At 61.9% G+C, this 26316-nt stretch overlaps 1 protein-coding gene across 2 annotated transcripts in view; it reads right to left on the bottom strand.

The window, feature by feature from the left end:
* The window catches only part of ZC3H3 (zinc finger CCCH-type containing 3), an 82050-nt gene that overhangs the window by 52860 nt on the left and 2874 nt on the right, over positions 1-26316 (bottom strand). For both annotated transcript variants that reach the window (XM_067712675.1, XM_067712676.1), the window contains exon 3: positions 24972-25168. In XM_067712675.1, coding sequence (XP_067568776.1) covers positions 24972-25168 — 197 coding nt within the window. The remainder of the gene's footprint in view (positions 1-24971; positions 25169-26316) is intronic.

Genomic DNA, 26316 nt, shown 5'->3' with positions numbered 1-26316 from the left:
CGCCCCCTCTGGGAACCCTCCCCGGGTGTCCACGTAGATTTATGTGCTTAATCACTTCTGTTTTCAGAACACTTTGCAGGGTGATGTACACCACAGCTTTATTTCTTGCTGAATGTTTCATGCAATTAACAGGGATCTGTTTTGCCCCAGTTCCCTTCCACTTGATAGCCAGCAATTTCCCCATAGCTATGAGGAACGCATCTAATTGCGCGGCTTTCATAATATACAGCTCTAACTGCCCAGATAATTAAAGCTAACGCAGCATGGGAACACGGGCGCTGCTGCCTCTTGGGACCGACCCAGCACCCCAGCCCCTCAGGCCAGGCTGCTCGGACCCTGGTTCCCAAAGGCGCCTCCCTGTGGCCCCACCTAACCTGCCTGCACGGAGCCCAGGGCTCTGCTTGGAAGGGGGGCCCCTACCAGCCACCCCAGCAGCAGACAGCTTCTGGGCAGCACAGCCAGGCAGGGGGTGAGGGGCGTGGGGGGAGGGTGAATGGGAAGGGGCAGAGACAAGGAGGCCAGGAAAACACACACGTGCTCTCACCACCAGAGCTTCGGCACAAGGACAGGCCTATGATCCCTGGGCAAGAATTAGCTGACCCTCAGCTGAAGGCCGCCTGGGGTCCAGGGTGGCCCAGGAGAGGGAGCACAGCAGGTGCACGGTGGCACCAGACACGCAGGTTCCCACACTCCTGGCTGCTCAGGGCCAGCCACCCCGCTCTCTGACAGCACAAACCGGTGCTCCACGACCCGAACCTGCTCCCAGGGGCCCCAAGGACATATCCTCCCAGCACCTGCAAACTCCACGAGAAGCGGTGACTGCTCAGTGAACAGTGACAGTAACACTGGGTAGAAGTCACCTTCCAGAGCCCTAAACACAACAGACCACCAGCCCACAGCCAGGCCCTCCCCCAGTCAGCAATCAGCACCTTGGCCCAGATGCCTTCTCTCCAAGGCTCACCCAGCCTGATGGGCGGTGGGGTGCGGGGCCTGCCTGGGAGCAGGCAGGACAAGTCCGCCCCACGGGAGCTACCGCACCTGCACGGCCATCAGGACAGCACTATGCCTCCTTGTCCAGATGCTGGAAGAGCCCCTCCCTCAGGTGTCCCCAAACCCATCCCTGGGGCACTGCAGCCTCTAACAGGGCTCCCGTGCACCCACATGAGAAGGCCAGGACACAGCACAGGCTCAGAGCCCCCCCGAGAGCCCCCAGACCACAGGAGCAGCATGTGCAGGCTCCACGCACCCAGCCGGGGTCGGGGTGGACATGGGGCTGCAAGGCCCAGGGAGTGCTGAGAGCAGAGGACGCCTCTGCCCCCGGGACTGGAGGCAGGGGCCCACAGCGGCTGCCCGCCAGGGGTCCACAGAAGTTCGCGCCAGGCCAGGCCAGCACCCCACAGTCTCCATCTCCGTCTCCGTCTCTCTCTCTCCTTCAAGGGTGGCAGCTCAGGGGGCAGTCAGGGAGAAAGAGGGAAGCTCGGCAGAAGCACCGGGCGTCACCCGGGATGCCTGATCCTGCTGAGTGGCCACAGCGAGGGACTCTGGCTCCAGGCAGCCCCCACACATTTGGGATGCACGGGAGAGCCTAGCACACAGGCGGCATCGGTAAATAAATGTTTGTTGAATTGAATTTTCAAGGTCTTACAAGCAAGAAGAGACCAATGAAAATGGCTAACAGCTTGTCCCAGCTAAGCACTCAGGAGCGCAGGAATCCCTCTAAGTCACTGCCAAGCCCCACGCTGACACCACGGCCCCAAACCCACTCCCTGCTCCCACAGCCTCTGCACCTGGACAGCCCACCTGCCTATCCCCTCCGCCGCCGCTGGGGCCACCCGCCCTCGGCCCCCTTCTGAGGCGGGGAGCTCCCACACCAGCCACCACCTGCCAGTCTGGGCTGCAACACGCACCCTAGAGCCCCAGGGCCCTGGCTGTGCAGCTCGGGGGCACCAGTGTGCAGGGTGGGAAGGAGGGCTGGGCTGTGCTGGGGCAGGGCCCCTCCTCAACAACTTTGTTTTCATCCTGAGCGCCGGGAGCCCCAGGCCTGGCCAGCTTCACCCCCCCTCGCCCAGAGGCACAACATCGGCTTCTCCCATCCCCCTCCCTGTTCCACCAGATGCCACCTCCTCCAGGAAGCCCCCAGCCCCCAATGCCCAAGGGACTGGACTCTGCATTCCGCAAAGTTCCTCTTGGGACATACCACCTCTGGGCCTGGCCCTCATTCCTGCTATTAACGGGCATCAGTATTTATAACATTCCTTGGCAACGCAGCCCCACTGTGAAATTTAACTTTTCACTAACTTACTGCATTTTACTTATTAGTACCTGATAACCACTTCTAAGAAAATACAAAGTAATAAAGTAGGCCCCCCTCTTAAAAGGCTAAGTGTCACCTCCCAGACTTCGGCCCCCGTCAGACCCCAGCCCCCGCGATCCCGAGTGGCAGAGGGGAGGGCACAGCAGCCCATGCCCCGCCCCCCAGAGTGGGGCTGTGACCCTCACAGCCTGGCCCCGCAGACCCTCCTGGTCTTCCCCATGAGCAGCCTGGCTGTGGGGGTGGAAGCACTCAGGACAGCGGCCCTGCAGAGAACAGGCCAGGGTGCCCACGCTGAGGGCACAGAGAGCTCAGCAGGGCGGACAGATGGCTGGTGTCGCCCCCCATCCTACGGCTGATAGGAGTGAGAGCTCCTCAGACCACGCATGGCACACAGGGACTGGAACCTCGAACCCAGTGCAAAGGCAGAGCGGCAGGCATGGGCGAGCTCCCCGTGGGCAGGGCACCCGGCCTCCCCCCGGCCCTGTGGTGCTGGAGGGTTGCCCCGGCAGCAGCCCCGGCAGGCAGCAGTCTCTCCCCTTCCTCCTGGCAGGCTGAGGGTTTGTGTAGATAATCATGTTATTTAGATAGGATGTTGGTTTAATTCCCTTCATTACAGACTCCCAGGGCTGTAATTTTTTTCTCCGCATGATGTATTCCCCGTGGCACGTTTCACTCAAATCAAACCCTTCGCGCCTTTATTGCCAACGACGCTCGGGCGCTGCGTTATCAGGCTCACACACACGCAGCCCTCTCCGCCCTGCCGTGCAGAGGTCACTTCTAATGACTAATCGATCTCATTAGCTTCCCTAATTAAAAACTTTACTACCGCAATGGAAGACAAACTACAAAAAAACTGCTGGCGTCATATCTGAATGGGATGTGAGCCCATCTATCAGCAGGGCCCGGCTCCTGCATGAGCGAGCTGGGGAGGGAGGCCACCGGCCAAGAGGCGGGGACTGGACCGACAGCAGCAGAGCCCAGGCGGTCTGGCACTCAGGCTGCGGAACTGGGGAGAGCGCCAGCCTTCCCGGGGCCTGTGCAGCTCGCGTGGCCGGTCAGGCGGCGCTGTCTGCAGCAGCCCGGCCTCCAGCTGACCCCGGCCCCGGCCTCAACGAGCCACCACAGATGGCAGAGCCCATCAGACGGAGGTCACTGCTCTCGCTGTGTTTCACCGCGACTAGGGGCGTTGAGAGGGAGTTCAGGTTTTTATGGAACTTCAAAGGGAGAGAACTAGAAGAAGGGGTGCTGCCGATCTCACCACTGCATAATGAGTAAGGAAGAGAGGGAGCCAGGACCCCTCTGAGCAGAGACTGTCTGGGGCCGCCGGCAGGAGAGAGGCAGCTATGGGACAAGCCCCAGGAGCCCAGCTGCCAGCAGCCCCCGCAGCCGCCCAGCTGTCTGTCCAGACACACCGAGATCGATTACCCATCGCCAAGCATCCCCACCCCGTGCCCCAGGGCCCCCTGCTCCTCCCCTCTCCCGGCCTTAATCTCCACCAAGGCGATGGGCCAGCCTGTGTCTTCAGAAGCCTTGGTGTTTGGCTTTATGGCTAAGCGTGTGCCCCACAGTCAGCACAGCCACAGTGGGGAGCTGAAGCTCTGGAACTGCTACGGAGGCCTCTGGCTCTTGGCCTCCCCTGGGGGTGGCTGCCCTGAGCCTGTCCTTCTCCTCAGTGCCGTCCAGGACATTTACAAAGGACAGGCGACCCCACGGGCCTCCCGAAGACCACTGCCCCACATGGCTAGAGGGCAAGAACGACCACGTAACCCTGGCTCCCCTCCTGCTGCCCCGTCTCCAGCTACCGCCGCAAAGGCCCTGCCTCCTGATGCTGCGCCAGCTCTCTCACCCCAGCCCTGCACTAGAGGCTTGTGGGCCTGGTCGCAGTCCCCCCGTCCAGTACCAGTCACCGCAGTTTGGGCCCCCCTGAGCACAGAGCCTGAGAGTTTGGGGTACAGACGGTGTATCTGGAAGGCAGCAATTTTGGAAGCAGGCGAGAGGGAGCAGGGAGACAGGAGAGCAAAGTCAGTATAGAGTTGCCACTGCAAGTGTGCGGGGCACGACAGCTCCAGGACCGTGACCGCTGAGAGGCTGCAGGAGGCGTCTGGGATTGTCCATCAGAGCGAGGGAGATGGGACACCTTGCTCCCAGACTCTGCGCCAGCACAGGGACAAGGACAGGCCGGCCAAGGGGGACAGGTGGGTCTGGACAGCGGGCAGGAAATGAGCTCACAGAGCCTGAGCCAGGGAAGGGTCCCCAGAGAGCCAGTGGGAGGGACTGAGCCCAGACGGGCCCCTGGTACCCAGCTCAGAACACATCACACAGCCCTTCCAGGGCTTCACCTTCCCACCCATCTGACAGGGAAGCCGGGCCTGCCGCTGGACTGTGGGGGCCCAGAGGCTCCTGGCCCTCTCGGCAGCAGCAGGCGGGCCTCACACAGGACAGGAAGCCACAGGCAGGAGGCCGACGCGCAGGACCCGGCCAAGCGGGGGCCAGGCAGCCTCTCTCCCACCGTGGCCGAGCCGCCCTCTTGGGCAAGTGGCCACAGGGGAGCCGGCGCACATTTCTGAGAGGCTCCACAGTACCTGCAGGCTCGCTGCCCATCCGAGCTGTGTGCAGAGCCCCGGGCCTGGCAGGATGGCGCTGACCACGACTGGAGCCAGAGCAAAGGCCACGCGAGCGAGACGCTGCATCTCCCGATGAGGGTGCACTGCTACTGGGTGGGGAGACCCTGCCAGACCACACGATGAGGGGCGTCGCCCTCTCTGGACACTGCCCGTCTACCAGGGCATTTCCGAAAGTCAGCCCCATCTGAGCTGTCCCCTCAGTGACACAGTCCTGGAGATAGCAAGGCCACAACAGCATTTGGGGGTGAAAAGCGCCCTGGGGCTGAGGAGGGGCGAGCAGACCCCAGGGGCCACAAGGAGAGGCTCCGCCACCATCAGGAAGCAGCAAGAGGAAGGCCGAGGCAGGCGCTAAGGAGGCCACACAGCCAGAGCAACTGCCAGAGTGGTGGTCCCCAGCAGGTGTGTCCAGGAGGTGGGTGGTGGCTGGGGACGGCAGCCCCCCCGCGGGCCCCTCACGTCTCGTTGAAGGGCCGGGCCAGGAGCGGAGCCGGGCGAGACACCTGCTGGGAGGACCCTGCCGCTGCCTGCGAAGAAGCGGATGAAGCCAGTTCCCCAGGGGGCTGGGCCCTCATCCTGCCCAGACCTCCAGGCCCCTCCACTGTTTACAGGCAAGGACCCAGGGAGGACTGGCTCTGGCCAGCTCAGGTGTCACCTCCCTGTCAACAGAAGTGAGGACCCTCTGTCCCTGCATCCCCTTCGCACAGAATCCACAATGCCCACCGCACAGCAGAGCTGACGGGGCACGTCAGCCCCCCGGTGAAGAGATCAGAAGACTAAGGCCTAGAGAAGGAAAATGACCTGCCCACCATGCCCAGCAGGATGGGGCCCAGGCTGGGCCAGGGGGCACTGGGCCAATGGGCCTCTGCTCAGGAGTCTCTCAGGAAGGACAGAGATGGACTCAACTCCCACTGACATCAGCCTAGAAGACACACACCGCTCCATCCCATAAAGACAGCTAGAAACACACCTGCAGACCTCCCCTTGCATGCCTAGACCTCTGTCTGTATTCTCACACGGGCGCACTGCTCACCTGGTGCCAGCCCTGGGCCCACTGCATTCAGTGCTCCGGCACCCAGCCAGCCCCTGCCCAGGCCCTGCAGGTGCAGGGAGCACGCAGGTGACAGGGCTTGGCCGTCCTGCTCCCACCCACGAGAACACAGTAATATCATGACAAATCCCCAGCCCCGTGAACGGTTCTTCACGTGCTTGCAGACGCCTGTCCGTTTCTCCAAATGAGCAGGGATGGCAGCCGGCAGGAGGAGGCAAACGCCCCGCCCCCGCCCCTGCCACGCGGGAGCTGCCAGGGACCGCGCTCTAACAAGCTTCGCGCGTGGGATGACTGGGATCGCAAAGTATGAATTTTTATGAGTCTAATAAGTCACTCCACTTTTCCTGCGCTTGATGGTTCCCGACACTGCGAACACGGAAAAGCCCGCTGCAGTCAGGCGGCTCAGCCCTCACCTCCGGGGGCAGTCACAGAGGAGGCGACGGGCCAGCCAGAGGCCCCTCCTAGGCACCCAGGACACCCCAGCTCTGCACCCTGGGCCACTGGAGGCCAGCACTCATGCAGGTCCCTCAGGAATGGCTCGGGCGGCCCGTGGAGAGACCCTGCCAGACTCCGACACACAGGTGGCTGCCTGGGAGGATGAGTGGACGTGCTCGCTAACTAACACACACACACACACACACACACACACACACACACACACACACACACACACACACACACACGGTGTGCACACATCTGCAACGGGGCGGGGAGGGGACCCCAGGCCCTGGGAGGAGAGGTCTGGCCCTCGAGGGAGAGGGAGTGGCCCCCGGCCCAGGGCCTCACCCTGCTGGGCTTCCGGCAGCACTGCTGTCTGAACTGGGGACCAGCCTCTGACACACGTTTACCGATTACAGAGACTCAAAGCAGCCAAAAATAAAAAATAAAATAAATTTATAAAAAAACCCACAACGTTTACTGACTACTAAGTCACAGTGGCAGCCCGACAGGGCCATACGTCACGCAGCAGCGGTCGGCACCGCTGCAACAGGAGCGTGGGCCGCTGGGTGATGACAAAGCGCCGCTGTCAGCTGCCGGGCCCTGCGGCCGCCTCCTCTGTCGCCCCGCAGTAGCTGGTGTTTAGTGACAACACCGTCAGCCTGAGACACGCAGTGCTGGGACTGTCGGGGCCCCATTAGAGGAAAGATTGAGACCCTACTCTTCTCAAACTCACTCAAGCGACACATGCCGCTCGTTCCTATAATTACTGTGCGCGAGCCATCGATCGCGCGACGACACTGACCCGTCTGTATGAAATGGGAGTAGTTTACTCCCTGACAGTCGCTGTACATTATGGGGGTGGGTCTTCCCTCCCCTTTTAACCATCCCTCTAGAGGATGGAAGAGGGGAAAGCGAGCACCTCCCAGCCCCCACCCCACCTGCAGGCCTTGGGCCCAGGGGGAGGGGAGCCCCAGCACATCCCAGGGAGGCGCGCCCCAGAAGACAGCACAGCGTGTGGCTGGGAGATCCAGGTAGGGGGCAAACTCGCTGAGCGGGGCCCACAGGAGCAAGAGGCGGCTGCACCCCAAGGCCATGAGCCCCAAGCAAAGGCAGGGAAGGCAGGGTCCGCGCCAGGCAGACAGCGCGCCCTCCCAGGACCACCCCCCAGAGACAGGACCAGGCCTGAGCGTGCTGCAAGCAGCGCCCACGTGATGCAGGCTCGTCCAGGGGCACGGCTGGCGCTCACCCCTTCCCCAGCAGACCAAGCAGCCCCTGCCCGCTTGGGGCCACACCCTGCAGGCACCGGACTGTGAGCCAGCTGCTCCCCCCAGTGCCCCATCTGACCTCAGCCAGAAGCAGCTACGACAGGACATCCTGGGACTGGGTACTCTACCCTGTCCGCTTTCACTCAGACCCCGATGAGCAAAATCCACCTCTTACTGAGGACAAAAGGCAAACCCACTTCTGGCTCAGCAGCCCCGGCAGGGCTCCAGGACCCACGGGCACGAGAGGTGCCAGTGTCCAGGACAGCGCGTGGGGTGGCCATGGATGTACCGATGCGAGCCCCCAGGGCCTCACAGGTGAGGGCACGCACGTGCATGTTAGAGACAGGAATCTGCCTTCAGCGGGGGGCAGGTCCTAAGGCTCAGCTCCAGCCTCCAGAGACGGAGCTCACAACCGGGGGGTCCACCCTGGACCCTCCTCCCTTGGCCCTGGGTCATGGAGGACTGTGCCTTCCTAGGCTCCGAGCCCAGCCCTGACCACAGCGACCCTTGGGGCCCCTTGGCCCTTCTGCGGCCTACTGGCCACTCCTGCTCACCTGCGGCCCTCTGATCGGGCGTCCTGGGCCCAGGCCCCCTCACTGGACCCACGCTGACAGTGCACGATGCTAGGTGATCAGCCATCTGTCTGCAGCCTGACACCGAGCCAGGCCTGCCATCTCACAGCCTCTTTTGCTTTTGTGGCCTGAGGTCCACTTGTTCCTTACGTGGAATCAAGTGACCAGGGACGTGAAAAAGCTTAGAAAGAAAACAGTGAAAAAAGTGTTTTAAAAGCAACTGCAGACCATAGAGGAAGCCAGAGAGGGAACTGGACCCTCACGCTTGACAAAAGCCACCCCAGAGGCCAGAGGGCTGAGGAAAGGATGCCCAGGCAGCACCAGCACCAGTGTGCCCCTTGCACAGAGCTCGCTCAGTCAGTCAACAGACATTTGGCGAGCCCGCTGCATGCTGGCCTCTGGGCTCTGGGGAAGCAGCAGGGAGCACAGCAAGCGCCCCTTCTCAGGGCAGGCGAGTCCCCTCAGCTCCTCCCGGGAAGGGCAGGTCCCTCCACAGCACGCTGGAAGAGGCAGAGGCAGCACCTCATACGTTAGCCCTGAACACGAACAGCGTCCGCACCGGCGTCTGGACTGGGCAAGCCCTTCCTGCCCAGGGTTTCAGGGGCTCTGGAGGGCCAGCACCACCGGAAGCACCTAAACTTCTCTCAAGACGGCCCCCCTCCGTGCCGGTGCCCAGGGGCTCAGATGACCCCCTGGTCCTGCCCACCCGAAGCCAAGGCTCTCTCTCCACCTGCTGCAGGTCTCCCTGCCTGGCAGGGCCCAGCACCGGTGGCCCCGAACTCCCTGAGAGCCAGGTGGGACGAAGCACAGAGCTGCTGGCTGCCTGCGGGGACCCCCATCCAGGTAAACACGGAGCCAGCCACAGTGCCCCCGCCCCGGGCACGGTGCTCAGCCCAGCTCCCTGCACCTGCCAGGGGACAGGAAGTGAAGCTAGCCCAGCAGGAGAGGCCCCCGAGCAGGCCAAGACCTCACGCCGAGGCCTCTCTAACCTACGCTGTGCCTAGGGCTGACATGCTCAGACGCAGAGGCCAGAGGCCTCTGACTGCCCAGGAGGGACCAGGTACCAGCCAACACCTACCCCGCACTGGGTCTACTGGCGTGTGTCTCTGCCCTCACAAAAGGGCAGTCCTCCGTCATCACTATGTCCCTCCATTTGAGGGCCTGGCCCATATGTGCCAGGAGGGCTGGAAGGGGTATCCATTCCCTTACCGGGCTGAAACTCTAGAAGGCCAGAGCCCAGGGGAGCAACAGGGGCTCCCAAGTCCCCAAGGGAGAATCGAGGGGCCTTGTCCACACTCCACCGACAGCAACGGGGCCTCCACACGAGCCGGGCCAGCCCAGCTGAGGGGACAAAGCCCAGCCTGTGAGGTGAAGGCCCACCCCACCCTGGCAGCTTCTGCTGGGGGCTTTCAGGGGCGCAGAAAATTGCCCGCGAGTCCCAGGTGGACAGATACCCCACGTTCCAAGCCACGAGAGACGGAGAGGGACCAGTCCCTGTCCCTGAAGGGGGTGCTGCAGAACACACCTCGTCCCCCCCCGGCAGGTGCTGTGACAGTAACGGGGCACCACGGGATGGGCACCGACGAGCCTGCCTCTGCCCTTCTGACCCCCAGGGACACCCCCATCCTCTCCCACAGGGGCGGGAGCACAGAGGGGGGCTTCCCCCAGCAGACACAGGGTGGGCAGCACAGCCCCGCAGGTATCTGACAGACACTGGGCCTCAGCCACCCCAGGGAAGCCCGGCTCCACCACGTGGCCCAGAGCCGGTGGCCCTTGTGCGGGCAGCACTCCTGCTGGCCACAGCCTAGCCTCTCAGGATCGCTGCCCTGCTTCCTCGGAGTCAGGGCCAGAGAGAGACGCTTTCAAGAGAGCCTGGAAATAAGCCCACTATCAAAAGCAGCGGCCACGGAGAGAAAACCACGTACCCCTCACAGGCTCCGGGATGCTGGGCTCTCCGGCTGCTCACCCGTTCCTTGCTGGTGGCCGAAGGGGCAGGGCTGCAGCACAGGGGCAGCGAGCAGGCCGCGGAGGGGAGCCTGGGTGTGGGGGGGGGCCCCGGCCTCACTCAGCCCTACAGCCAGCCTGCCCGGCGCCGGGCGCTGCGGCGGCAGAAGGAGGACAGCGCACGAGCACGGGAGCTCGGGCCGCATCCCTGCCTCCCCACCCTCAGCTCCGTGGAGGCCACAGGGAGGAGCCCGGCCTTAGCTGCGGCTGCAGCTGCGCTGGGCCAGCAGACTCCAGAGTGAGCCTTCCGCTCCCCTGCCCTCCCCTGCCCTCCCCTCCCCTGCCCTCCCCCTCTGCCTTCCCTCCCCTCCCCTCCCCTCCCCTCCCCTCTGGGATCCTCCAGTCCCTGCACAGGATGCAGCCCCTGAGCCGGCAGCAGCACCCGCCTCAGGGTCAGTTCCCAAGCACACAGCCGGCAAAAAGTTCCTGCTGGGGCCAGTGTAAGGCTGGGGGCAGCTGGGGCCATACGGGTGAGGACCAAGGGCCGTTTGGGGGCCCCTGAGAAAGGGGGCTCAAGGCAGCCCCACCCATCTGTGAGAGCTGGGGCTCCTGCAGAAGACAGGGTCTTGGCCCTCTGTGAGAGGAAGGAGGGGGAGGGGGGAGGGGAAGGGGGAGGAAAGGGGTCTGAGGAAGGGCTGTGGGGCACAGGGCTAGCCCGGGCAGGTCAGGCAGAGGCCTCCCAGACTCAGGGTGGTGGGCGCCCGCAGGCCACTCTGTTGTCTCTCACGCACAGGGCGCCACACCTGATGCACATGCCATCTGGTGGGGGAAAGGGAGCCCCGAGAAACTCAACAGAAGGAAGAGAGGGAAGCAAAGGGGCTCCCAAGAGAAGACCTGGGGCGCAGGCTGCCCCCCAGTGCTGACGCCCCAGGTCACGGTGCCCACTGGCACAACGGCCTGGAGGGGCAGCCGGGGTGCCTGAGCTCAGCCGGGCAGGTCCCGGGGTCCAGCCCATCCCCCATTTCAACATTCCAGACCCCCACGCGGGTGGAGAGCGAGCAGTGACGGGAACACATGGCGCTGGTGATTTGCTGGACCACCGTGGGCTCCAGCGGGGCTCACCCCAGACACGCTGGGAGTTGGTGGGCCCGGGCCTGCTCAGACCCCCGGTCTCCCACCTCGAGCAGGGCCTGGCACAGAGCAAGCTTCTCTCCTCGGCCTTCCCAGACTCTGCGGCAGGCCCGGGCCACGGAGTTCAGCTTCTCTCACAACACCAGGCCTGCCTTCCATCTCCTGCAGAAACAGGGAGGTGCGCCCTCTCGCCCCGCCGCCCCGTGCGCCTCCCCCGGCCCGTGGCAGTTCAGGGTCTGGCGGCTGCCCTGCTGCAGCCCAGCGTGCGGGGCGCGAGCAAGCCGCTCTGAAGGCACCCCTGCAGTGAGCCGTCCTTCGCGCTACAAGACGTCTCCTGCCAAGCAGGCTCACGCCCCTCTCCGCACCAAGCACGCGCTGCCTCACAGAACGCCACCTGCCGGGTCGGGCGGCCACCTGCTGCCGGCGGCCGTGCTGCTGCGCCCACTCTCAGCTGCCACCTACCCGCACGGCCGCTGGCACTGCCAGAGCCCATCAGGGATTGGCACAGCTTGGGATACACCGTGAGAAGGAAACACAATAGCTCCGAATTAATTTAGAAAGCGCAGCGCCCCGAAGAATGACAACAAACGGCCGGCAAGTGCTGGGGGCAGCCAGGACGGGCCCTGCCCACCGGCCCATGGCTCTCCTGGGCAGAGCCAGCCGGGGGTGGAGTATCTCAGAAGTCTCCCCATCCACAGATGGGCAGGAAAGGCAGAAGCGGCAGCACGTCCCTTAGGTCCCTGCCACACCCAAAAACTTTAACGAGACGGGAGGGGGCGAGTGTGCCAGGGACAAGACCCCTGGGCCGGCGCCACAGCCTGCAGACGCCCCGAAGCATCCCAGGATGGGTCCCGGGGCAGAGGCAGTCAGTGACCCGTGCCTGGTCCGGAGAGAACGCTGGCCCCGGAACCCACCCAGGCCTCTCCACGCACAGCACCTGAGGGTTCAGCCCGCGGGGGGCACAGGAGGGCGTGGGGAGGGCAGCAGCTCGCTTCCACGCTTGCAACCCCACGGCAGGGGACCTGCCACCTCCCTGAGCTAGACACCTTGTCCCAATGCTGCCCGGACCAGCCGGCAGTGGGAGCAGGAACAGTGCAGACCCCTGGGGACCCCTGGGCCAGAGGTAACCAGAAGGGCCAGGGCTCCTCTTGCCAGGCCTGAGACACTCAGGCAAACCAACAAATGAGGGCGCGCCTGATGATTAGAAGCTGACAGGTTTACCGTCGTGCTGAGGCTGCAGATTTTCCTTGCAAATTCCATCAAGTCCATGCCTCAGGGCCAAAGCTTCAAATCCGAAGGATACCTGTGGCCGCTGAGAGCCCCGGGCCACACAGGTGATGCCTAGGTGGTACCAGCAGGGCCCAGCTGGGCTGTGGTGCCTTCTCAGCCTGGGATCTGCCTGGAAAGGGCTCAGTCTTGGGGGAAGCACTGCTCACTTCCCATGGACACGAGAGGGAAGGCAGGAAAGCAGGAGGGCTACGAAGAGAGGGCCCCACGGACACGGCGCCTCTCCAGGGTCACGCGGCCTGTCCCGAAGCCCCCGGCAGAGGCACACACGGCCCCGCCCTTTCCAGGACAGCTGAGCCCACCGCCCTCGGGGCCCCCCTCGTCAGAGCAAGTAGCGGGGCTCTGGCAGGGTGGGAAGCAGAGGGTCTCAGCTCAGAGCCTGGGGGAGGCCCATCCTTGGTGCCCACCCTGACTGGGCTCCCTCTGTGTCAACATGCTCCCAGGAGGACACGGTGGTGGGAGGCAACCAAGGGGACACAGCCGAGGGGGCTCCAAGCGAGTGCACCGTCGCTGCCCACCGGCTCTGGGGCAGCAAGCCCTTCCTGCCCACGACCCTTCCCACCACCCTAAGAAGAGAGACGCGGCCTCAGGTACAACAGAGCTGGGAGCCAAGTGTCACCAGGTCCTGCTCCTTCCCCAAAGCCAGCAGCTCCAGCCCACGTGAGCTGCAGGAGCAGGGAGGGAGCTGCTGGGACGTCTGAGCCCCACCGGCCCAGCCTGCACGCCCTGCGGGGCAGAGAGACACCCACCCTCCCAGGCTGAGGCCTTTCCATGCTCAGGCGGCCTGCCCGCCCGGGCCCAGAGAAGTGTGCCCCGAGGCGGTCAGCTTGTCCAGACCAGGCTGCCCCACTCCCTCGGGCAGCCTGTGCACCAGGGCCCTCTGCTGGTGGCCGCCTCAGAATCCAGCGCTCTCCCTGGATGTCACCGGAGGCCCTACTGACACAGGCACCGCCACCCCAGCTGTCACGCAACCCCACTGCAACTCTTCGCCCGCCCCTGGGCAGGCAGCACCCCTGGCCCCTCACCCGGCCTCCATCGCCTGTGCCCAGGCCTGCCCAGCCCCTACAGCAGGCTCTGCATGGGGAGGCAGGCAGGGCTGCCAGAGGCCCCTCCCAGGGCCTGGAGCGGAGGCGGGGCAAGGCCTACAGGAGCAAGGCCATGTGCAGGAGGCCCACGGGCTGCCCCATCTACCCCACACCCAGAGACCTCTACTTCTCAGAGGCCACGGGTCAGTGAGCCCCTCCTGTCCCCAGCACACAGGTTGCTGGGGGTTGCAGGGAGCCTCCCTTCTTCCCCCACCAAGCACACACTGGGGACAGGTGGGCAAGTGGGCTCCCACCACCCCTCCCTCGCCCTGCTCCCGCACAGACCCTGTTCTGCAGGCCAGCCTGCCGGTGCAGTGAGCCCGCCCCAGCGTGGGGCCCTCCCTGGGCAGGAAGTGCCTGGGCACTCTCACTGCCCACACTGCCCTGACTCTGTAGGTCTGCTCCCCCAGGGGCCACACACCCTGTCTGGGGGAACATGACATCATCTGGCCTTGAATTAGCTCCAGAACTCCATACACAACGTCCACCACTCGATACAAAATAACCAGACATACAAGCAAATCACACTTGACACAAAACTAAGAAGGAAAAAAACAGGCAATGGAATGAACAGGGATCCAGATAACTGGGTGGTCAGACACGGACTTTAAAAACGATTAATATATTCAAGGGCTTAAAGACAAGATTGCAGAACTTCCCTGGTGGCGCAGTGGTTAAGAATCCGCCTGCCAATGCAGGGGACACGGGTTCGAGCCCTGGTCTGGGAAGATCCCACAGGCCCCGGAGCAACTAAGCCCGTGCGCCACAACTGCTGAGCCTGAGCTCTAGAACCCGTGAGCCACAACTACTGAGCCCAGGTGCCACAACTACTGAAGCCCACGCGCCTAGGGCCCATGCTCCACTACAAGAGAAGCCACCACAATGAGAAGCCCACGCACCACAACGAAGAGTAGCCCCCCTGCTCGTCACAACTAGAGAAAGCCCACGCGCAGCAACAAAGACCCAACACAGCCAAAAATAAATTAATTTAAAAAAAAAAAGACAAGATTGCAAATTTTGGCAGAGACCTAGTAACTATTTTTTAATAGAAATTTTAGAATTTAAAAGTCACTAAAACTAAAACCTCAACGGATGCGTCTTGTAGCAGATTATACAAAGCTGAAACGACAATAACTAAACTAGAAAATAGGTTAGAAGAAACTACCCAGATTTAAGCATGGAGACAAGTCACAGAAGACACAGAGAAGAACACAGGAAACATGTAAGATGTGGTGAAAAGGCTCAGTACAAATGCAGCTGAGGTCCCAGAAGGAGAGGTGGGGATGGAGCAGAAGCAATGCTTAAAGACAGAATGGCTGAGATTCCAAAATTGATGAAAACCATCAAGCCACAGATTCAAGAAATAGCACCAACCCTAAGCAGGATAGATAAATGTACAGGAAGCACCATGGCACACCTGCTGAAGACCAGAGACAGAGAAAGCCCCACAGCCAGAGGGGGGAGAGCCACGCCACCCTCCTGGGAAGGACAGCTGACGTCACCAAACGCCGTCAGCTGGCGATGGGGAGGGTCTCTCCCCAGCACTGAAAGCCCCACAGCTTCCCAGGCAGAAACACTCTCCAGAGAGTAAGGCAAGAACAAGGACTTTTCAGATAAACATCTATTGAGAGCAGTGGTCCCCAGCACACCTGCAATATTACAGGATGTATTAAGAGGTGTTTCTCAGACAGCAAGGAAAGGAGGAAGAGAAAAGGGAGAATAAGTACATAGTCTAGGTCAATGCTGACTGTACACAATTTTTTCTAGGGTCTAAAATATATGGAGAATTAAAATCATGGCAGTTCCCCACGTTTGATGGAAGAGAGGAAAATAGGGTTTAAGTACTCCAAGTTTCTTACGTTGTCTGGGGAGGGATCAGACAGTAATTTCTAAGTACCAATAACAGTGAGTCAAGAACACACAATATAACCTCTGGGGAAACCACCAAAAGAAGAATAAAAGAATGTATAATAAGCTAATTGAGGAGAAAATGGAATTAAAAAATACGCATCCAAAAGAAGAAGAAAAAGAAGAGAAAAAAACAAAACAGGTGCAACAAAGAAAAAGCACAGAGGAAGACAGCAGATTTAAACCCAATACCCTAGTAATTGCATTAAATGTGAACAGACGAAACCCTTTTTTAGAAAAACAGTTTCAGATTGCACTTAAAAAACAACTATTTGCTAAATACAAAAAAATCTAAACATAATAACGGATGAAAGTAAACATGTCTGCACATGTCACACATAAATACATTTGCATAGAGAGTGTGTGTGTGTGTGTGTGTGTGTACACGAGTATATACACACATTTTGTGACACTAACTAAAAGGAAACTGGCCTAGCTATACCTGCTTCAGAGAAAGTAAATTTTAAGGCCAGAAGCTTTACTGGAGATAAAAAAGGACATTTCGTAGCAGTAAAAGATTCAATCCACCGGGGAGATATAACAATTCTAAGTGGTTTACACTCAGTCAAATGACCTCAAAATGCTTAATGCAAAAGTGACAACTGGAGAACAGTGGAAGATCTTAACACTCTCTCTCTGTGACTGGAAAAAGCAGACCCCCTCCCTGTCCCGCAAAATCAGAAAGTATACAGAAGACCTGAACACACAATTAATACAACTTACCTTACAGAGCCCCAAACTCCCCAAGTGGAATCATTCTCTCTAAGTACACACAAGAGCTTTACCAAAACTGACCCTAAGCTGGTCCTTAAAACAAGTCTGAGCAGACTTCAAAGGACTGAAATCACACAGATAGCTAGCTGCCCAGTGGAGTGAAGCTGGGCAGCGGTCATTACAAAGAAACTCAAAAGCCCCAGGGGTTTGGAAATGAAGCAATCCCCTTTGAATAACCCTGGATCAAAGAAAAAATTACAATGAAAATTAGAAAACATTTTGGAGGAACACAAAAATAATTAACTTGCAGAAGACAGCTAAGGTTATGCTCAGGGAGAATTTATAAGCTTACACCTGCATATTTCAGGAAAAAAGAGAACCTGGAGGTCAACTGTCCAGCCATCTGGTCCTGTTGCGCTCCGTCCAAGCTCAGACCCACTGGCCATGTGGGCAGCTCTGACCCTGGACAGCAGCCCCCAGCCCCGGCCTCGGCTCCCCGGCTGCCTGTCTCCCCACGTGCTGCCCCTTGGGGCACTGTCTCACGGCCCAGAGTCAAGGACATACACACCCGGGCCGGCCCCAGGGTCAGGGCAGCAAGAGGGGCAGTGTGGCCCTGCAGTCCCTCCCCCTGCTGCCCTGCCTTCCCAAGCCGAGGGGACCACACAGCATGGAGGTGGCAGCCTGAGACGGATGCCGACCACAAACCCCCACCCCACCTGGCATCTTCCCGCTTTAAAACGCAAGCCGTAAGGGGAGCCCGGCTAAAGAGAGCTCCACAGGGGAAACATGTCTTTGGAGTTCCTTTCTGAGATGACTTCTCTGGGCCCAAGCCCAGCTGCCCACCTCGGCGCCCCCAGCTTCACTCAAAGAGAGGGCCAAGGAAGAGCAGCTCCAGCCCAGACCCCGGCTCTGAGTCTCACAGGGAGCCCACTGCATCACTGGCCGCGCTGGCACAGGGCCAGGCCGAGGTGTGCGGGGGAAGGGGTGCTCCGTGACGTAGCCCAGGGTGGGCTCCTGGACTGGGACCATGGGAGCATGGAGGAGTGGGACCTGGGTCTGGATGGGGTGCCCAGCAACATGCTGAAGCTGTGGAGAGAAGGTGCCACAATCCAGGACCTGGAAGGCCATGGCCCACCTCCAGCAGGTAGGAGCTCCCACGCCCCCATCACCAGGTGGCCCCCACTCCCCAAGGGAGGAAGGGGCTGGGCCCAGGAGAGCAGGTGGGACAGACCACCTGAGGGGCCAGCGGCAGCCACAGGGAGAGCACTGAGGGCCCAGGGCGAGGCTGGGAGACAAAGCAGCCCTAGAAAGACTCTGCCCTGCACCCCGCGCCCACGGACGGGTGGGCTTCTGAGAGCGCACCGGCTGAGGGACCCTCGGGCCGGGCCAGGCCCAGCTGGCAGAGAGGCTGGGTTTAACTCGGTCAGCCAGGACACAGGGGCGGGCCACCCTCAGCACACCGTCTACACTCGTCGGACACCTGGAGACCCTGGCCCACGAGACCCCGGGGCTGCAAGCTCTGGCCATCGTGAGAACATCACCCCTCCTTCCCAGGGGAGGAGCGGCTCCCAGGGCTTCAGCCTCATGGAGTCACTCAGGTGCCCCTGACTCCGCGGAGGTCACAGCTCCCCTAGAGGCCCCACGCCTGGCAGGCGCCACACAGGCAATGTGCATACGCACTCCCACGCCAGCTCTTGTGGAAGAATTAATTAGCACGGCCATGACGAACGTAAAACTGGAGGCCTCCGCCACGCCTGATCATTTATGCAAGGCTCAGGATCGCTGCGGCTGCCTTTTGCAGGGCCTACTTCAGCATTTTCATTTTCCCTTAGGAAGCAGGGCTCCAGATTGAACTGCTCTCACGCCCTTTACAGCGTCTGCCGTAGTAAAGCTAAACAACCCAACTGCACGCCAGCGAGTGATGATGGACCACAGACTGCTCCACGGCGGGAAACTCCAGCAGGGAGAAGAGCGACAGGAGCACCATCACCCGCCCAGCCGAGACCCGCCAAGCCGGCCCCACCCCCGCAGCCCGCACAGAAACCCCCGAGATGGCCTTCCACAGCTGTGGGAACAGAGCAAGGCAACGCCAGCACCAGCCTGGAGGCTTAGAACCAGGGCTTGCCCACACCTCAGGACCGGGACCCAGGACCAGAGCACTGGACACGACGGGGACACCACAGGGGTCACCCAGCCCCGGCCCTGCGCCCACCCCTCTGGGCCACAGCAAGCCTGCCTCCTTCCTCCCACCTGCCCTGGCTCCTGATCTTCCCAAAGTGCTCCCAGTGGGCGCTGGTGGTGAAAAAACGCTACCGATGAACGCGGAGACCCAGGGCGAGGCTTCACTGTGCTCCCTCTGACCACTGGCCCTCCCGCGGTCCTGAGGCCAGCACAGGCCATGCACAGGGCTGCCCAGCGCCAAGCAGTGGGCTCTGGGCTGCCTCCCAAGAGTGAGGCTGCCATGTTAGTACCTGGCCCGCCGCCTGCCCGTGTCCCCTGGGTACATCTGGTCAGAGGGGAGGCGGGGCCTGTTGGGAGAGGCTTGGGGCGTGGTAAGACGGGCAGGGCCCAAGACCACACCTACCTCTTCTGCCGATGACCCAGGATGAGTGCCCGCCCACTGCAGCCATAAACAGGTGACAGCAGATCCTCCAGACCGCGTGGCTGGCACGGCAGACTAAGGGACGTGAGGGAAGCGCCCGCCACGTGCTGGCAAGCTCTGAGCCAGAGGCAGGCGGCTGTGTGAGGCCCGGCTTCAGTGAAAGCCTCGGCAGCGCTCAGATCCACACCTGACGGCACTGTGAACACTGGGCCCTTCCTGTCAACCACAGCCCTGCCGGCACAGCCCTGAGCGACCCGCCAGGCCCACACCCCCCCACACCGCGCTGGCCACTTGTCTGTGCAGAGGCAGGCGAAGGAGAGGTGGGTGGGCTCTCGCCACACATGCACTGTCCTGGGCAACCCCTGGGAGGCGAGGACGCCCCTGCCCGCACACCCGCCCGGGGCTTTTCCTTGGCACCTGACAGCAGACCTCTCCAAGTGACTGGGAGGAATCACGTGGCCTGTTGCTCCCAGGAAGCCCCCTAGCCTGGGGCCGAGTGTGCTGGGTGGGCTGCCAGCCCCCAACAACTGCAAGCGTTGTGCTGGGTAGGTGTGGACCAGGCAGCACCCTCTTTGCACACACGAAGCCTGTCACCTCAGGGCAGCCCGAGTCATGGCGCTGGGCCCGCTGTGGCCGGGGGAGAGGAGCCCCGGAGCTGGCCCCAAAGCCCCAGGTCTGCACTGGAAAGCGCACGTCCACACCGCGGGCTGTGACGACTAACTTCCGCAATCGAACGGGTGGCCAATCGGAAACCATCTTTGAGGTCTATGAAAAGTTCTCTTCTCTGCTGCCTTCTCTGGGGTCTGTCGGCACTGAGGCGGATCAAGTGGGGCCTCCGGCAGCCAAGGTGCGGTTATCCCCCCAGGGAGCATGGGGTGGGGTAGGGGTGTCACGTGGGGACCCCCAGGGACCACCTGCCCCACCTCCCAGCCAAAGTCTGACTCTAGGCCCAGGGAACTAGGTGGGAGGGTCAGACGGCTCGGCCAGAGAGGGCCGGTGGGGGGGCAGAGCGAGAGGAGGAGTCAGGCTGGAATCTTTGTAAGGTCAGGTCCCCAAGGCACGAGGCCACAGGCCTGCTGAACATGCAGTTTCGAATTCAATTAAAGCGATTATCTGCTGTGTCAAATAAACTGTGTGCAGCATATATCGGGCGGCACTGTACACCTCGGGCTCATTATTCCCTAACTGTTTCCTCCTGTTTACGCGCCCTCAAATTAAACTGCTGATAGTATGAGCCCAAATAAAAAATGAGCGCACCTTGTCCCGAGGAAATGGATTCTCCCTTCCCCTGGACCGGCGATTGCCAGGTTTTATATACTCTGCTCCTGGTGACATTAGTAATTCAATTTTCTTTTTATTAGCCCCCTTATCTGCTGAGCAATACAGTGGCAGAGCTGACCTCTTTCGCACGGGTAAATGTTTAAAATCTTTTCCCTGATTAATTTTGCTAGTTAAGAAAAAGAGGAGAAATGGCCCGGCTCTTAGCCATCACAATGAATAAAGCTTAATGTTGATTGTGATGGAATTTCTAATGCCAGGGAGATTGATTGAACGCGGCAATTACACTGCAATAGTAACTCAAGGGAGACGGGATCGCTTTCTCCTGGCCATAGCCTTTTGGTTATTTAAAACAATCCAATTTGCAAGGATAATTACGTATTAGTGTTTTATCTGCCACTTGAAATGAACAGGGGAGTTTCGATACTGGCCCAGCACTAGCAGGTTATTGCTGCAAATTACTTGATATCTGCTTTCTTTCACATAAAGAGGAAATTAGGCAATCAATTACCAGAAAAAGGTGGATGAAGAATAAGAGGGGCAAGTGCGCCCTCTGCTGGCCACCAGGCTGCACAGCCGGCCTGAAGTGGGGACCCCAGCCGGGGAAGCCCACCTCTCCCTCTCCCCCTCCTCAGCCCTCCTGGCCTCAGCAGCGAGGGCGTCCCAAAGGGGTCAGGTCTGACACAGCTCCAAGCGGAGGGCTGCATCTGGCACTAAAAGTCTGTGTGGGAAACAGGGCAGAGAAGCCTCAAAGCAAGTAGATGCAGAGACAGCCTCTGCCCCCATTCCCAAGGAGGCCCTGCCAGTGGCCCGTAGGTGGGGTCTGCACTTTCCAAGAGACGGGAGAGCATGCCCTGCACACGCGCACGCACGCACGCGCACACACACACACACACACACACCCTGCTCAGGCCCACCAAGGGAGGGCGGGCAGGCAGAGCTGGGAAGCGGGAAGCCGGGTAGGCCTTTCGAGAGGAGGGGGCTGGGGGAGCCGTCAGCCCAGGGAAATGACCTCCACCTGTCCCGGCCTCACGACGCCGGCCCAGCACACTCGCCTCCACCAGCACAAGCCTCTCCAGTGAGCTCCCTGCCGTCAGGTCCCAAGGATGAGGACCTCACCCCTCAGCCTGTAGTTCAGTTGCCTCACCCGCAGTCTCATCCTGGCTGCTGCCCCTCCGGGACCGCTGGACATTCCTGGGGCCCCGACGCGGCCACCTTGTGTCCCTGAGCACACCCATGCAGGCCCAGGTGCCTCCACTGTCCCTCAGGGGCTTCCCAACAGAACCCCCTTTTCCTTGCTGTGGCCGAGCACCACTTCCCATCCCTGGTCCTGCCTGCCCTCTGGCCTCGGCCCCTCCCACCCTCCAGGACACCGGCCACACAGGACCAGTCTCTGCTCCTGGAACAGGCAAAGCTCAGCCTACCTGTGACTTCGCCTGCAGAGGTGTGCCCACGCGCCCCTTTCCTCACGCAGGGCTCGGTTCAGATGTCACTCCTCAGAGACGTCCCCGCCGCCCACCCTCCCCGAAGCTCCCTGAAGCACTGCTGCCTGTCTCCTTTTCCTCAGAGTGCTTCTGCCACCTGAAAGCAACTTTTCTTTTCTTTTTTTTTTGGCCGCGCTGTGCAGCCTGTGGGATCTTAGTTCCCTCCGGGCCCCCAGCAGTGGAAGCGCTGAGTCCTAACCACTTGACCGACAAGGAATTCCCCTTGAAAGCAACTTTTCAGTCTGTTTACAAGCACCCGAGGAGCCGTTTGTGTCCAGCAACGCAGCACGGCCCCAGCACACACACACCCCAGGAGACAGCACACTGCCCTGCACAGCTGTGCAGGAAACGGGGAGGGGATGAGGGGGTGGAGGACAGAGGATGCATGGGGGGATGGACAAGTGGCTGAGTGAGGGGAAGCCTTCTGCAAGCCCTTCCCCCAACAGGACCCTCTCCCCTCCTGCAGGGCATTCTGTGCGTGGTTATCACACTGTCTATAACTATGAGCTGATTCATCTGCCTCCTAGTGGAGAGGAGCGTGAAGGCAGGGACTGTGGCAGCCCCACTGGCAGGTGCCACAGTCCCCACCTGACAGCCCCACACCCAGCGGTGCCCTCAGCCTTTCTCCCCCTCCCACCCTGCCAGCAGGCGGCAGCCACCACCGTCCCCAGCCTGCACCCCACTCTGCTCTAGGCCTACAAAGGGGCCAGGCTATTCACAAGTGCAGGTGCAGCTCCAGGGACGACACACGGCACCTCCTCTCCCACCTGGCCTGGTTACCGCATCTGCAGGCCCAGCGTCTGTGCCCCCGCCAGCCCCTCACCCCTCTGTCCACCCCGCGACCGGGTGAGCATCCCAGAACATCTCTGGCCCATGGCCCTGGGACGCTGCCCACAGGCCCCTACCCAGCTCTCCAGCTCCCCGGCCGCCCCTTGGCCAGTGGTTCCTGCAGCAAGGCTGCTGCCAGGCTGTTCCCGTGCCTGGGGCAGCCCTCACCCCAGCCCCCAAGCCGCACCAGAGCCCCCCGGCCTGGAGCCAGGAGAGAGGGCACCCAGGACCACCTGGCCGGCTGGTGGGAAAGCTTGGCTCTGCGAGGAGAGCTCCCGATGCCACTGCTGCCCACCCATCCGCAGAGGGCCCCTCGGTCCGTGGGTCCCCAGCCCACTCCTAGACCGCGTGGCGCTCCTTCCCTGGGGTGCCCACTGCACAGGCCAGCGGCAGCCTGCCTTGGGCCTGTCGACCCCCAGGCCAGACTCCTTGGAGGCAGGGGCAGCACAGGCCTGGCAGGGACAGAGTCAAGGCCAGTGTGCGTACCTGCATCAGGACTCAGCACCCCTGGGTGGCAGGAAGGGCGCCAAGAGGCCCAGGGCCCTGTCTGCCGCGACCATGCCACACTCAGCACCTGCACAGCAGGTGCTCCACACACACACCTGCTTCCAGGCCCAGCAAGGGGGCCCGACGCCCAGCAGACGCGCGCCAGATCCCCCAAGAGCTCTGCTGTCAGGAAGGGCCCAAGAAGGCAGGACAGGGCCTTAGGGCCTTCCCAGCACGCTGCCCCGGCTGGGACACTCCTCCCCCAAGCCACCTCCAACCACGTCCGTCAGTCAAGCCTCGCTGAAATACTACCTCCACAAGGGGCCCTACCTGGCCACCCCCTCTCTGTCGCCCCGACACCCTGCTAGTGGCAAGTCACGATGGGAATGTCTCAGCAGCTGGCCAGCTCGAATGCGGGCACCAGAGGGCAGGACGGACCACCCCTGCCTTGGGTCTCCTGGACCCCCAGCACCTGGACCGCCCACTTCCCACAGCCGGCCCTGAGCACCACCATCATGGCCTGCACGCTGCCATCCCGCGTGACACCTCATCTGTGGGGACAGATCTGTCTGCAACTTCTCTGCACACCCGACATCTCGGCCGGCTAAGACAACACCGTGACAGAGAGGATCTGAACAGGGGCCATGAGTCCCCACAGAGGCCCAGATGTCCACAGACACCACCTCCTGGCCTCTCCCCCAGCTGCCCCAAGAGGCCACCTGACCCCCCACCTGCCCTCAAGCTCCCTGGGGGCGCCCCCGCCACCAGTCTCTCGAAGCGAGGGGCATCTTCAACTCGTCCTCTCCGGTCAACCCGCGGCAGCCTAACCGCTGGTCACCTTCAACCTCTTCACTCCCAGCCAGTCCTGCAGCCAAGGCCCGCCCCCCAATCCAGCCACCTCGCAGGAACCAGGAACCACTAACGGGGCTCCCTCTGCTCTGTCACCTGGCGTGAAATCCACACTTGCCATGGCGCACGGGATACGGCCAAAGGAGAATGGGTGGGAGGCCGGCACCCTCCAGCCTCACTTCCCCACAGCCCTCTCGCCGCCCCGCTCGACCCTCTGCCTGGGACCCCATGGCCCACCCTCCCACGGCCGGCTAGGCGCAGATGCTCAGCACAGCCCAGGCACCAGCTCCTCCAGAAGCCTTCTTCAAAGACTCCCGGCCAGGCCAAGGACCACGCCCTCGGCTGGGCTCCCCAGGCACCAAGCGTAGCACAGTTTCTAGAGCACGAGGCCCCGGCTGGAGCGCCCAGCGCCGAGCCTGCCCGGCCCCAAACCCTGTCACCTCCAGATCTCATACGGGTCAGTCTAGAAGCCGCTGCCGCACGTTCACCCCGCCGCTCAGAGGGGCCACCTCAGGACCAGGCACCCAGGTGAAGCCTGGCTCTGCAGCCTCCCCAGAGCACTGCCATCGCAGCAGTGGGGAGCCAGCCTCCTGCGGGGGCCACGCCCACAGCACTCCCCGTTCTGTTGCTGGACTCCAGGCACTCATTAAGAGGGCAAAGCCGACCCCTCCCAGGCCAGCTCAGGCTTCCCGAAGAAAAGGCAGCGCCAGCAGGGAGGGGAGGGGTAGACCTGTGGCCCAGGCAGTGAGGAAAGGAGGGAGAGGCCCTGGGCGGCACAAGCCACGTCTCCTCCCACTTCAGGGCTGCGGGGCTGCCACCCTCTCATCTACCTTCCCGCTCCTCCTGCCAAGAGGGACTCGGCTGCACATACACAGAGGGATGTGCTGAATAGACCACCACATGCCTGCCTGGAAGCATCTCTCCGACCCAGAGTGCAGGGCACGGTACCCCGGTTCTTCTCCTTCTCCACTCACTAGCCCAGGCCACCCACTGCCCGCCAGGCTGAGCGCTCCTGGGCCAGGGCCCCACAATGCAAGGTGGACGGCGAAGGTGGGTTCCAACAGGGAGCAGAGCCGTCACAGGCCCAGGGAGCCCCTCCTCCTGGTCATACCTTCCTTGGTGGGGAGGTGGGCCCGGCCAGGAGGCAGGCAGCACAGCCGGTGCCTGCTGACCTGCATCAGGCCCTTGTTGGGCGTCTTCTTCAGCACAGGGCTGCTCTTCCCCCGGAGGGCCTGCCTCCGCCGCAGGCTGAACTGGCTCCTGGCCGTGGTAGCAGGTGGGGGGCTGCTCTTCTTGTCCCCAGGAAGGCTGCAGAGACAAAGAACAGACGGCTCCTAACAGGCTCCCCCCCACCCCTGCCCGCCCAGATCCCAGCAACATGGACTCAGCCCCCGGAGGGAACCAACCTCAGCAGCCGTCAGAAGGCTGCTCCCCACCCATCCCCCCACGCCACCCCCTCCTCCTCCCCGCCAGGGCCAGGCTCGCAGCCACAACCCTGGAGGATCCCAGAGCCAAGGCAGGCGGAGAGCCCAGGAGAGCAGCCTCGACCCCCACCCAGTGCTCCACAAGCACCTCCTGCACCGCCCCAGGCCAGATGAGCCCCCGCCTGGAGCTGGAGGAGAAGAAAAGCAGGCAGGCCTTGTACGGAGGAGGCGCTGCCACCAGCCTGGTGACCCCCTCCCCACACTGGCGGAAACAGAAAAAGTGAGGAGGGCAGGGAACCCGAGGAATCCAAGACAGCACCGATCGGGGAGGGCAGGGCCCAAGACCAGGTCAGACAGCAGGAAGGACCTCTGGAGTGGGACTTGCTGGGAGGTCAGTGAGTGTCACCACGTCTGACGGCAGAGGCAGGCCCTCTGCCCTTGCCACTGGCAGCCACCACAATTAAGTCCCTGACCCCAGACGGAGCACTGGGCCATGACACCGTCCTCGAGCCTCCTCTAGACCCGAGAGAACAGAGGGCGCGGAAGGTGACATGGGTCCAGTGAGGCCGTGACTCACCCTGTCACCCGGCCATCAAGGGGCAGCATTCCTCCCCGGTGGAAAGGCGACCCCCTCCCACAGAGACACTGCGCCCTGGGTTTGCTTGCCCTGCTCCTGGCCTGGGCACAAAACCTGCAGGCCCAGAACAGAAACCACCCAGCAGTCTCTGGTCTCTTGCCCACAGGAGAAAGGGTGGGATGCTGCCACCACCTCCACCTGTCCCCACCTGGCTGGGGGCCCCAGGCCAGCCCCCAGCCAGGTTGAGCCCTGTCACTCAGCTGTAAGAGACAGCAGTGACCCTGGCCTCATTCCTACTGACTATGGTGACACCACCACAGGCAAAGCTCCGCGCTCAGGCCCCGTCAGGGGTGATGCTTCCTCTCCACCTCCCACACCCCTGCGGGCGGGCCCTCCCACCTGCTCTGCATACAAGGCGGAACCTGCCTGGCCAGACAGGGCCGGGGGCGGGGCAG

This window comes from Pseudorca crassidens, chromosome 17, assembly GCF_039906515.1.
Source record: "Pseudorca crassidens isolate mPseCra1 chromosome 17, mPseCra1.hap1, whole genome shotgun sequence".
Lineage (NCBI taxonomy): Eukaryota > Metazoa > Chordata > Mammalia > Artiodactyla > Delphinidae > Pseudorca > Pseudorca crassidens.
The sequence above is the reverse complement of the archived record's forward strand: the minus strand, read 5'-3'. Positions and strand labels throughout refer to the sequence as shown.